The sequence below is a fragment of the Malania oleifera genome, chromosome 7, assembly GCF_029873635.1.
Source record: "Malania oleifera isolate guangnan ecotype guangnan chromosome 7, ASM2987363v1, whole genome shotgun sequence".
Taxonomy (NCBI): Eukaryota; Viridiplantae; Streptophyta; class Magnoliopsida; order Santalales; family Ximeniaceae; genus Malania; species Malania oleifera.
This window is the reverse complement of record NC_080423.1, coordinates 109790466-109804022: the sequence shown is the minus strand read 5'-3', so window position 1 is coordinate 109804022 and position 13557 is coordinate 109790466. Positions and strand designations below refer to the sequence as shown.

At 34.1% G+C, this 13557-nt stretch overlaps 1 protein-coding gene across 1 annotated transcript; it reads right to left on the bottom strand.

Annotated features, from left to right (window-relative positions):
• Positions 1-4658: 4658 nt before the first annotated feature.
• LOC131160714 (uncharacterized) lies at positions 4659-13222 on the bottom strand. The gene is made up of 4 exons (XM_058116580.1): positions 12759-13222; positions 8646-8943; positions 8460-8564; positions 4659-5753 (listed from the first exon to the last, which is right to left on the bottom strand). Exons 2-4 carry the CDS (start codon positions 8827-8829, stop codon positions 5023-5025), a joined length of 1020 nt encoding a protein of 339 aa, XP_057972563.1. The 5' UTR covers positions 8830-8943; positions 12759-13222; the 3' UTR covers positions 4659-5022.
• Positions 13223-13557: the final 335 nt, after the last annotated feature.

Here is a 13557-nt window from a genome sequence, read left to right as displayed (position 1 = left end):
ATAAGGTGTGATTTGAGAATGTCTAATAAAACATCTAGAAGAGGGAATTTTATAAGATAAACTCATTTTAGAACTAATACTGTTGAGGTCTGAAACACCTCTTTACCCTTTATTTAATCATTGGGATGTACGCACACTAAAATAAATAATTATATATATAATACTAATTAAACAAATTAATCAAAATTAAGTAAAAAAAAAGTCTTTGAAACATTCTCAGGTTTTCAAAATTTTGTAAGAATTTTTTGAAGATTTTTAACATTTTTCTACAATTCTCTAGGATTTTTAAAAACTTTTTCTCCATTTTATTTATTTTTCTAATTTTTTTTTTGTTATTTGAGTCAAAATAACTCAAACAATTTTTATTTATTTTTTATATTTTTCCAGATTTTCACTATTTTTCTCATTCTTAATTTTTTTTTTTAAAAAAATATTAAAAACAAACTTTTAAATAAAAGAAAAAATTGGTCATTTGAAATGGGATAGACTGGTTCAACAGGTCAACTTAGGTTGATTTGGATCAAATCGCATTGACCCGGTTGGGGAAGACAATTGCCACGTGTCAGCCAAGATAGCAACGTTGACACTGATATTTTATATTTTATGTTTTTTTTTTATAAATTTATTGTAATAGAGTGACATCAGCATAGTGTTACCACGTGGCAAAATGCTATAAACTCTAGAAGCATGTCACAAATCGCCAATGTGGTAGCGATCTGATCGTCTAGAGAAAACATACATGGACAGTCAGGGTAGCGCCTTCCCAAACACGCATTTCTGACTATGCCCCGTGTTACCATCGGTACGGTGGCACGTTTCCCACTAATTATATATATATATTTTAAATTCTACTAAAAAAACCTTTTGTTTTTTCTTTTCTTTTCTCCCTTTTTTTTCCTTTCTTTTCCTCTTCTTCTCCCAAACCTTCTCTAACCTCCCTCTCTCTCCTCGATGCAACTCTCTCTTATTTTTTATTTTCTAACATCTCTCTCTTTCTTTCTTCAATCTTATTCTCTCTTTTTAATCTCTCATATTTTTTTTTTTCTAAAATCAAATAAAGAAAAAGGTAGAGATAGTTTCTTTTAAATATATATTTGAAATCCACAGGTGAATTTTTTCTTCTATTTTGATTTTTTATTCTAATTTTTATCTTTGATTCTTTGAAGTTTCTTTGAATTTTTCCTTACAAATTTTCTCAAGAGCCAAACACAGTTTAGGATTTTTTGGGATTAGGCAAATATGGTTGGGCTAGGTTTGATTTAGGCTGGATTGGGCCTTCGGTTGGGTAAATTAGTAGGTTGGGCTTAGGATAGAATTGAGCCCCAATTGTTCTTTGAATTGAGTTGGATTTAATTAAGCTTGGTTCTAATAGTTGGGCTGATAGGTTGATTTGGGTCTAGGTAATTAGGTGGGATTTGGTTTAAAGCTTAAACTCAATCCCAACTTGAATTTAAAATTTAGAAATGCCAAAAATTGAAATAAAATTAAACTAATTAATATAAACCTCTATTCCAGAATTCTACAAACTTGCTCTTCCTTCGCCCAAATTCTCTTCAAAGTCTTTACCACCCAGCATTTGAGTTTTCATTGCCAAGTCTTCTCCAATTTCTACAACTCGAACCCTTTCAGTCGTTGGTCTTTTCCTCACCTTTTTGTACTCAATTCTCTTAAAAATATTTTTTTTTTCAACCACCAATACCTCTCCAAATTTCCTTCTCTTAACTCTTTTTTTAGTGAGTAATCCCTTCTCCCGATTCTATCTTTTTGTCTTTTGAAACTCACTATTTATAGGCTCAAAGGGTAACAACTCCATTAATTTGATCAATCAAATTTAAATTGATTGAATTAATTTTTATCTTTTAATTCGGATTTTGCAATTATCCACACGTCTAATTGAAATCTATTTTAGGTATGCAGGTGCAAGTATCAAGAAGCTAGCCCACTAAACTTTATTTTTTTCCTATTTTTTATTTTTTTATATTTTCCATGTGTTTGAATTTTTTTTATTTCATGTATTTAGTTTTTTTCCTGTATTTTCTTATTTTGTTGTATTTAATGAATAAGATCATATGCAAAATTTGAATTTGAGTAAAAAGTCATACCTAGAAAAAATCAAAAAGAGCATTAAAATTAAATAAAAAACCTAATTTTGCTATATAAAGTTTCAGACAAAATGGAATGTCTGCACATACCACATACACATAAAGGAAAGCGCACAAAATAGATTTTTCTTTCTTTTTTCTTCTTGTATGAGGAATGAGTCAAATTCATACTTACAAATAAAGAGAAATTATTAAGTACATCTATTGTTAATCAACATGTTAAAGGGTACACTAGGTCTAATATAATTTCACCATATGTAAGGTATGTTAGGTTAAATCGATGTAGCAGGTAGTGGTAACGAGTGTATTGGGGAGCCAGAGTAGTAGATGTTACATAATAGGAAATAGGTGTAACGACCGTGAATTATTCCCAGCATGCACAACCTTGTGTACAAGGTCGGCTCTTCACAATATGGGGTCTTAGGCGAATGATTTAATTAGAGGTCCTTAATGTTTTGTTTAATTTTTATTTTTATTTAAAATTAATTTTTCTAACTTTTTGAGATGCAAAATCACTAATTAAAGTTTTATATTCAAGTTTTTCAAGTGTTTTTTTTCTATTGATAACATCTCCAATCCATTTAATCTTTCTTTTGACTAGTTAATCGCAAATAATTTTTTATAAGTTTAAGTTTCGAAAAACTTCTTTCTACAGAAGCTACTGTCACAGGTATCGTTAATAAAATTCTATAAGTAATAAATGCATTTGGAAAACAATCTATTTTTTTTATAAATACATTGAGACTTGAAAAAGGAAAAATTAAATTGCATTTATTTTACATTTTAAAATATAATTTCATTTACTTGATAGTAGGAAAGTCAATGTATGGAAGATAGCATCACAAATAATGTTAACATTATTACATTAAAAAAAAAATTTGGAGGCCCCAAAAATAGGCAAACACCTCAACGGCCTTAAGGTTAGGCCGACACTGGTTGTGTATATTACTATATTTGTATGCCCTAAGCTTTTAACTCTTGTTAGTGTATATTTACAAGTCAATGACATGTTTCATTAATATTTATAAAACTAAAACAAATTAAAATTTTAATTAGACAAATATTTATTTTTATTCTATTGTTAAAAATAATTAAAAATATGATTTAAATAATAAAAATACAAAAAAAAAACAAATTTAAAAAATATAATAAAAAATAAAACATATTAAATTTTTTGCATAATTATTACATTTCAAAATTTACTATTAGTGGTACAAAAATAATCTTACTTACATGAGAGTTTAAAAATTGCACAAGTATTTTTAAAATGACTTTTTTTAAAAAAAAAAATTTAGAAATTTCATGATAGTTTTATTTTATTATATTTTAATCCATAGTCGTTTTATTTTTATTTTTATTTTTATTACAAAATATGTGTAAAATAAATTATTAAATTATAAAATTTTAATTTTGCATATTAAAGTATTCTTCTAAGTTGTCAAAACAATTCAAAATCATAAAAATTTACTTTTTAATTTTTTTTTAAAAAAAATAACAGAAAACTAGTAATACAAACACATTCATCAGCATAATTTGTTTCTTTACTTAACAAAAAAAAAAATTGTGCAAAGTAGATCCTACATAAATAATATAACTAGCACTTAAATTGAATGTCAACCCTCTTCCCACCACTTTCCTTCATTTTTTTTTTTTTTTGGATTACGCATTGGGTTTCCACATGTCAGTTTTACGGTCCACATGACTAATCCCGCGCTCCTTGAAGCCGATCCCACTTTCCTTCATTTTTGAATTGATTGGTGGGGGTAAAAAGATTTCCTTCCAATTTTCTTCCGCAATTTTCTATCAAACCAAACCAAAGCAAAGTGTTATCACTCAAGTTAAGAGCAAGTCTTCTTCCTTATGTTCTCCTTCCACAAAAGGAGTTTTTTCCTCGCACTTTCTTTATTTTCTATCGTCCTTGTTCAAGATAAACTTTCCACTCACTTTTCTTTTTTGACTTGTCAAATTGATCTCACCCTTTTAATAAGACCACTCTGTTCACACTCTGAAAAATGCCCAAAGCACGACAATTGTTCCTACTCAAGTTGAATTGGCTAACTTCTTGTCTTACCAATGTCTTTTGTATGATAGTTTCACCTTGGGTTTTTCCTTGAACTTCTCCTTTTGGGGCAATAGAGATTTGTCACTACTATGATTTATTCATCCTTGATAGTGAATTGTTTTTGTATAAATTTACCAAAGGCTTTGTATGATAGTTTCACCTTGAATGAACACCCAAGTGCATCACATAATTACTTAATAGCAGTTTGCTCTTTCGTTTCTCATTTCTTGCAATTTTCATTGCCTTGTACTTTGTCCAATTGGGTATTAATGGTCATCAATTGGGTATGAATGGTCATAGGTATCGTTTGTAACCACTTAGAATTTTTTTTGAAAAAAAATATTTAATTACTTAATATAAGTACATTTTATATAAGCATTCTTTTATATAAGTATTCCTTCTTTCAAACAAAATATTTATTTCCTTTAATAAAAAAATACTTTTGAGATAAGTATCTATTTTTTAAGTGTAAACCAAACACTAAGAAGAAATACTTCACTAAAAAATATAAGACTTGGCATTCTTTCCCTTTACCAATCAGTAACGTGTACACACTGGTACGAGACTGTCCAAAGAAATAAATACAGCAGAGTTGATGATTTTTGTGAAACTTGTTCCCTTCTTCCCTTCTTGTTAAGCAATTTTCAAGTTAGCTTCACCTTAGCTTGCCCCTCTCTCTCTCTCTCTCTCTCTCTCAAGCACAGTAGTACAGAATAGCACGAAACATTAAAACAAGACAACGGTGACAAAAAAGAAAACAAATTAGTCTCTAATCAAAGGGGGTGTTGGGTTGGGGAGGGGGGGGGGGGTGGTGTTGGAGAGCTGGGAAACTAATTAACAATTCAAAACTTGAGTTGTCTACAAAATGTTTGGCAGCTGAGAATCTAATCTCCGTTGCAACTCCATGATCTTTACAGAGAGTTCTTCTTTCTGCTCCTTGTAGCTCTGCAGCAGGAAATCCTTCCCTTCTATCACTTCCTTCAACTCTCCCACCTTCATTCTCAGCATCTCAATCCTCTCCCCATCTGCTCCCCCTTTTGCCAAACTGCTCTCTCCATTGAGATACCCATTTGCATGCCCATTTCTCTCTTCGTGTGCCCATATTGAAACTGTCGAAGGCTTCTCGTTGGGGTTTGCATGTCTGACGCAGTGATCTGCAATTGCTTTCCTCAGCCTCTGAGCTTCCTGCTCAGAATCGAACAGGTCCCTGTTTGCCACGTCGAGCAGGGATTGCAAATAGGTAGAATGGGAGAGCTGAGCATTGAGTGAACTCTGCAATTCCATGATCTGATCCTGCATCTCCAAGATCATATCATCCCTTTTCTTCAACTGCTGTCTCAGCTTGTGTATCACTTCCCGCTTGCTGAAGATATCCGAGCCAGATTCCGAGACGCATGGTGAGTCTGAGCTGTTTGAGTGGTGGAATGGCCTTGGAGGCAGCTCAAGGCGATCGGGGGAAGATGCCCAAATAACACCATTCTCTTTATTAAATTCAGGATGGGGAACTGCAACCAGAGGAAGTGGAACAGCAGTTTCTGTCAAAATTTGGCCATTGGCTGGGTGCTTAATTTCTGCCATGTCTTCGGCTCCTGTTTCAAATTAAAAAGAAAACGTAAACATACATAGCCAGTGTACATATATATATATATATATATATATAGAGAGAGAGAGAGAGAGAGAGAGAGATTCTATTTGGAGCTTCACTAGGCCTTGGGCTACAAAACTTTTGGCAGACACTCCCATACCCATCTCCCAAAAATTCTTCGAATATTGTTGCCAAAGGCCCAAAGCTACATAATTAAAACTGAAACAAATGGATTTTTGTTAAAACATGGATCAAATAAAGAGAGTGTTAAAAAATTTACTGCCAATAAGTTAAGAGTAATGACACAGCTGGACACCTGAATGTAAATACAATCGTAAGCTTAAGAGCAATGACACAGGTTTGAGAACAGAATGTAATAAAAATCATAAGCTACTTAAAACACAAGCAGATTTATGATAAAAGGCAAGCTAGCGAAAAGGTTACGGACGGAACTAGCAACTATATGAATTGGGCTGGTGCCTTGTTGCCCATCTTCAGCATATACAGCTGCCCAAGCTCGCACTTGTTTCAAAATTTCAAAATAGTTACTATAGATTATGGGACACAGCTGGGAAAGTTCTACTCAAAAGAATTTAGGAATTAGTGTGGAAGCTCCTCCACAAAAAGAAATTAGGACTTCACACAAATGAACATTTTACTCTAGGTCAACAGTTAGCACCAGATGAACTTCATAGATACTTGATATACATGGCTGAACACCTACATGACTCAAAAGTAAATCATTAGGTCTTACGCCCATGCATGTATGTTAGAGGTTATATATGTCTTTTAGTATTATTATTATTGAGTGTGTTAGTATGTTAATTACTGAGAGTTAGTAAGGGTATTATTGTCATTAGAATGTATTTAAATTTGTATTATAAATAGACGGGGAAACCTATCTTCAAGTTAGGTCATTCATTTTTAATCAAATCTTAACATGGTATCACAGCATGATCCTATCTAAACCTTATTTTTCTCAGCCGATGCCGGAAAACAACATTCCCATGGCTGTTCTTCCCTAATCCACCTCCATCCCATAATAAATCACAAAACCACCCAACCTGGTCTTTCATGAGTAGACGAAGCATGTTGAAGTTGATTGCCACTTTGTTCGGGAGAAACTTGTGCAAAAGTTCATTACAATTGCTTATGTGAAGTTGGACATGCAGCTTGCTGATTTATTTACTGAAGGGTTGGGGGGTGCCCGTGTTAAATTCATTTGTAACAAGCTAGGAGCTTATAACATTTATGCTCCAGCTTGAGCGGGAGTATTGGAGGTTATATATGTCTTTTAGTATTATTATTATTGAGTGTGTTAGTATGATAATTAGTGAGGGTTAGTAAGGGTATTATTGTCATTAGAATGTATTTAAATTTGTACTATAAATAGAGGGAGAGACATATCTTCAAGTTAGGTCATTCATTTTTAATCAAATCTTAACATGGTATCAAAGCATGATCCTATCTAAACCCTATTTCCCTCAGCCATCGCCGGAAAACACCATTCCGCGGCTATTCTTCCCTAGTCCACCTCCATCCCATACTAAATCACAAAACCAACCAACCTGGTCTTTTAGTAAAGGCCTTGGAGGCTATCTATTCTCCTAATATCATCAAGTTAGGTCATTCATTTTTAACCAAATCTTAACAGTGTATATAAGTCACTTTTCGTCCACTCCTTTTTCTAATGTGGAACAACTCACAAGTGGATTTTTCTAGTAGTCTCCTCTCTCTTGTGATTCTCTAGCACTCCCCCCACGTGAGAAAAACTCTCCTCCTTAAGTGCAACCACAATTCTCCAATGTAGCTCTAGTAAGCCTTATTTCCACGCCTTGCATGTCTCAGATTTCATTTCACATACTGGTCAATCCTACATCCACATCTTGACCCATCTATCTAGCCTAGATGATCCTTATTCCATTGGTCACATATTTGGTCCTCCAAGAGTTAGCATGTCAGGAGAATCAGCTCCTATTGTCGCTTGCCCAGAGTTATTAACCTTCAGTTTTGATTCAACTCGTTAGCACCAGAAAAGTCTTCATGCAGACTTGACCTATAGCAAGTGCCAATTGGGCTGCAAAGCATAAGCCAGTCTTGAATCCATCCATGTACATAAGCAACTCTTCGCCCACCCCCCATCCCCTCTGGCTCCAAGATGTGAGACATCCCACAACTCAAAAGTAGATATTTCCAAGATCATCAAGCCTTAGTTCCACAACAGAAACACACGTAGACGATGTTTTGAGAGGGTTCTTCACTTTTATTTTAAGACTGTTTTTTAAAAGATTTGCAGCATCCTCTTGACCTTTTCTCTAATATCAACAATCAAAAAGAGATACAAATGTTACTTAAAGTTATAGCACATATAAATCATGTAAAATGGAAGGTTGAAATCTAGTCTGGTGCGGATCTCAGAACTGGACTTTTATGGTCTACTGTTTTCTCATTTACGTTTCATTTCAATAACAATCCCCCTAAAGAAAAGTTACAAGTGGGGCCCTCAACGAAAAAAACCAAGCTCCAGTACCATTAAACAACCACTATTTATTCACGGGCAAGTAAACATGCTGCCATATCAAAACACACTCCATTAATACTATTAAGATGACCAACCACAGCCAATTATTTGATGAAAAACTCAAAACTGAACCATATTCAGTTTTTCAAAGGTAAAAAGGAAGGGTTGAGGAATGAGAAAGTTTCTCACCTGGAGTGCAATTGAAGCAGCCACCTTCGTCTTGTGCATAAGCATAAACACTTGAATGCATGCAGCAGCAGTTCAACTTCCTCTTGTCCATGGATTTTCCATTTCCTGCATTAGAAACTACTCTGAGAACTTGGGAGCAGGCACAAATCAACAAAATAACTTGCCAATGCTTCTATAACATGAGACCTTTCAAACTACGATTCACGTTCTCCTGTTGTTTTGTGTCAAATGCTTGCTTCAGCTTGTATCCAATTCGAATTGACAATGTGCTTAACAACGCAACACCTGCAATAAGGACCCAGTTTGGCCCCCCAACCTGGAATTTTTCTGACTGTTGAGACCTAGGTGTCACATTGTTTTTTGGCTTCATTTTAAAAACTAGTAACAGCTGGGAGGAGAGAACTCTGAAGCATCAAAACACAACCTACATCGATATTGCACCGAAATTCCATTGCTATCTATATGACAGGTAACTTTGTTCAAACTGCACCAAGAAAAAAGGCATGTTTACTATTTAAGATCTAACAATGCAATTATTTTCTAACAATTGAAAAACAAATATCACAAATTATATAGAACCAATTAAAGGATTACCAGGTTCGAATGATGAAAGGCTTGAACAACAGAGTACAGTATGGGGATTTTACCATACATGAATTCCCATAAAAACCAACAGTATAATATTTACTTATTTCCCTTTTGGGATAATAAAATTTTCATAATTCAAAATATTAGTAACGATACACAAATTATCTACTCAGAAGAGACGAGGCCAAGACAAAATCAGCTCAGGACAAAATAATAGTTCTTACTGATAAAAAATTAGGAGGTAGCCCTCAGAAAGTCTTTTAAGTTTTAACCCTTTAGCAAAGGCATGCCAGAAACGGTGATGGATGCCTGTCGAGACACTACTCTAATCTCTGTAGCCCATTAAATATCCATAAATTATCTCCTTTTTGGCTGTTCCCACATGGAATTGCTTTAAAATGGAAAAGAGCTCTCATTATTTATGTTAAATTTTGTAGAATGAGTCATTTTGATCAAGGGAAGTTGACCAAAAGATACAAAAAACAGTTCATCCAACATCTTGGACATCTTCGGTCTTCCACCTTAAATCCACTCTATACCAAAATCCCTTGTAATTTAAACCAGAAAAGAAACCAGCCGCTATAATTAATGCATTTAATAGTATCGATGAACAATTTTAAGCATTATATTAGTATCATAAATTCAAAGGATGCTAAATCAGCACTTTAAAAATCCATAATTATTGAAAAATATATGTACCGTCTTTCAAAATTAGAGTTACGGAACATGTTTAATCATATGAAAAGTAAATATAAAAGTTACAGCTAGCTATAAAGTTCAGTCCCAGAATGCTGGCTTTCAAAAGAGAAGGAAATTAATGGCCTCTGGTGGACAACAAAAATAGGACAAAAATAATGAACCAAAAAGGGAAACAGGACCCTTGAATCAGCCTAGATCTATATCCAACATATCCGTACTACTTATTTTCTAGTAACTCATTAGCATCATGTGGATATTTTATCATTTTTATCAGCTAGTTTTCTGATTCTTACATTGTTAACAATGAGGAAATGGTTTGTTAACTTATAGATAGCATACCCAGAAAAAAGAGATGTCACAATATTTTGAGGAGCAAGTCCTATTTTTTTAAAATGCCACATCCAATAAATATAGGTATTTGCGCGCGCGTGAGTGTATTGAAGTTAAACAATGCATCTCATCTTAGTTGTTTAGTTTGGGCAAAAGTTTCCACAACAAAAAAGAACAAAAAAGAAAAAAAAAACCTTCACAAGCAGCCCATACTATGTGTTATATTATACAAAACCTCAACAGATTTCTACAAAAACTTCAACAAATTTATTAACATAATTTTTTTTTTATTATGATGCCAACCATACGGGAAGGAGACCAGAACAGGGTACAGATTATGGACAAATAAGAATTTAAAATTGTAAAGAATGAAATAACGAATCCCTAAGCACTACAAACAGAATCAAATTTTAAAATGAGATTAGCATAAATTTCAATCAAAACAAGATCCATCGTGTTAGAAAGTATAAATTATAATATGAACAAATTTCAACATTGATGACACTAGATCAATGACCAATAATAATAAGAATAACAATATTTTTAGAACATTAATTCTTGTTCTTGCATGGAAACTATATAGTTCCACCCTTCCAGTCCATTTGTGAGCTCAATTTATGACTAACCTGAAAAATTATTCAAATTGAACCCTAGATAATTTCTTAAAAACAAATCATAAAAACTAGGCACTATGTTTCACCAAATTCTTTATCCTGGCTAAAACTTCTAGGAATTTAGATCTTACAAAAAAAATGGAAAAAAGAGACAACTAAATTTACAAACTCCAAGAAAAATCCAAACATGCACAATCCATAACTAACTAACTGTCGCCACACAAATCAAGGGAAAAATTATTGAATTCATCCAACACGTGCCAACCTAACCGTGAAAAAAAAAAGAAAGGAATAATAGAAAATATATGTATCTACATAAAAATAATTATGCGTGATAGCGGATAGGGTGAGAAGAAGGGAGAAAAACACACACAAAGGTATCACTCTCTTTACTCCTAGATGCACTAAAAACAATATCATAGGTTTGTTGGATTTAGAATATCAATTTCGAAACAATATCATAGGTTTGTACACCAGTGAGAAAGAGTGAGTTAGTTACTGTGGGGGGCAGTAGAAGGGGTAGGAGTAGACCTAAAATAACTTGGGATGAGATAGTGAGTAAGGATTTAATATCCCTGAATTTGTCAAAAGAAATGGTCCATGATGGCATAAATTAGCGGAAAAAGATTCATATATCCGACCCCACCTAGTGGGACTTAAGGCTTGGTTTTGTGGTTGTTATTTTCAAAACAAAATGTTACGAGGAATCAGTTTATTCCTGATTCTTGAATGTGAAATCAACTCAGATGTCATCATTCTATTTTCTGAAAATGAAAAACCCATTCCTCACCTATAATACCAGCAATCTAAACAGCCCTTATTATAGTAGAGAAAGAAGAATCCTCAAAAAAATTTCCTCAGCTTTCATGTCCTGAAAGCCAACAGTTACAGGCAAGTAATTCAATCCAAGAATGCCAACCAGCACCAGCTTTTGGGTATTAATCACATTGGCTGCTGTCGTGCCCTCCATCAGTCATGGTTTCAAAAAATGTTCATTAGTCCTCCACCCCCTTGTCCAAAAACCACGACAAAAAGAGGTCTCTCGGTTTGTTGGAAACATCAACATATTGTTGTTTCTAAGACCGCACTTCACCTAGAATCTTAAGCTGCTGGATAGCTTGATATAAATTGTTGGCCTACCGCAATGCACACAATCACATGCAAATATATGGATATCCACATCAGATAAGCATAATACTACAAACATTAAGGCCTAAATAAGGCACATATCTACAGTGAATAACCCAACTCATGGATGTTTGAAACTTTGAAGTATGGAAAGATAAAGAATTTACCAAAATGAAATCTCACAGCAAGAAATATGACGCATTGAGGTGCAAAATTTAATAAACAAAATAACCACAAGGCTATTGATGGGGGCATTTTGCGCTGAACAGAGAACTCTCTGAAGGAACCTAACTCAACAAAATGGAACACTCCACAGGCATTCTCACTGTTTTCGCTTCATCCTCTGGCATAAAAACCTATGATCATGGTGAACATCCCTCTGGCACCCCATATTCAAAACCATCAAAGTATCAGACAAGCTAATATCAATCTAAAGCAAAACCACATTACGCTCAGTCATCTGAAGATGCTGCTGCACTCACTTAATTACCACTAAATCCATAACTCCTAATTCCAACACATTACTATCCTTCAACGCTAAAACCAACACATTGGGATCAAATTTCAAACCCTAATACAGAAAATGAAAAAATAAGCCCTAACTTCAAAGCTAAAACAAAATTGAATTATGTATGGTCACCCCTGATAATTTCACAAATTTTAAATCCACCACATCGCTAAATCCATAAATACTAATACCACGACATCAAAGACCAACTTCAAACCCTAACACACAAAATGCAAACCATGCCCCACCCAAAAGCACACGGCCCAAACCAAAACCCCCAACGGCAAATCGACTCCAGACAACTCAAAAACTCCACAAATTTCAAAAGAGGAAAAGTAGCACTGATACAAAACAGAGGAAGAGACCATATTTAATAGAATCGAGGATGGGGAAAGCTGAAAACGGAAGGAGGAGAAGAACGAAGGTACAAACCCATTCGAGAGATTGAAGGTTCAACTCAACTAGGGTTTTTTCGATTTGGGCAGCTTGGTGCGCCGGTGCTTTCGCTCTGCTTTTGTTGTTCCTTCAAATATCTTTACTTTTCCCTTTTTTGCAGGACCCTTAAATTCCAAGTTTCCTACAATGGCTGAAGCTACCCTTTTTAGCTCTCTCTTTCTCTCTCTCTCTCTCTCTCTCTGGAAGGCTGAAACAAAGACACGAGGAAGCAGAGGGGAGATTGAGACGGAGGAAGGAGAGTTGGATTTGGCGGCTTCGGCAGCGGCGATTTTCGAACGGGCCGACGTATCATCAGCTGCCACGTGTGCTAATCCCAGCCTCGAACGGAGAACAGCGCAGAGAGACGTTTCTCCCCTCTCTCTCTCTCTCTCACTCACACACACACAATACACACACAAAAACACAAAGGAAATTTGTTGTTTTGTTTTTAAAGCTTTTTTGAATGGAGAAGAATTGTTGGTCGAGTGTGGCCTTGCATTGGTGCCGAGTGGAGTCTTGGCATTCAAGCATGTTGCAAATTGCCTTTTTCTCTTTTTTGTTTTTGTTCCTTTTTTCTTTTCTTTTTTTACAATTTGAATAATATTTTTTTCCTTTTTGGTTTTCCACCAAGGGATTTTGCATAAAATGACAGCTAAAGTTAAAGACTCTTTTCTTGCACCTTCAAAAATATAAAGGTTTAAAATATTGTTGATGGCCAACATGTTTTTATTTAAATCTACTAGATATATATTTATAAAATATTTTAAGATAATTTATGAAATTATAATTATTATAC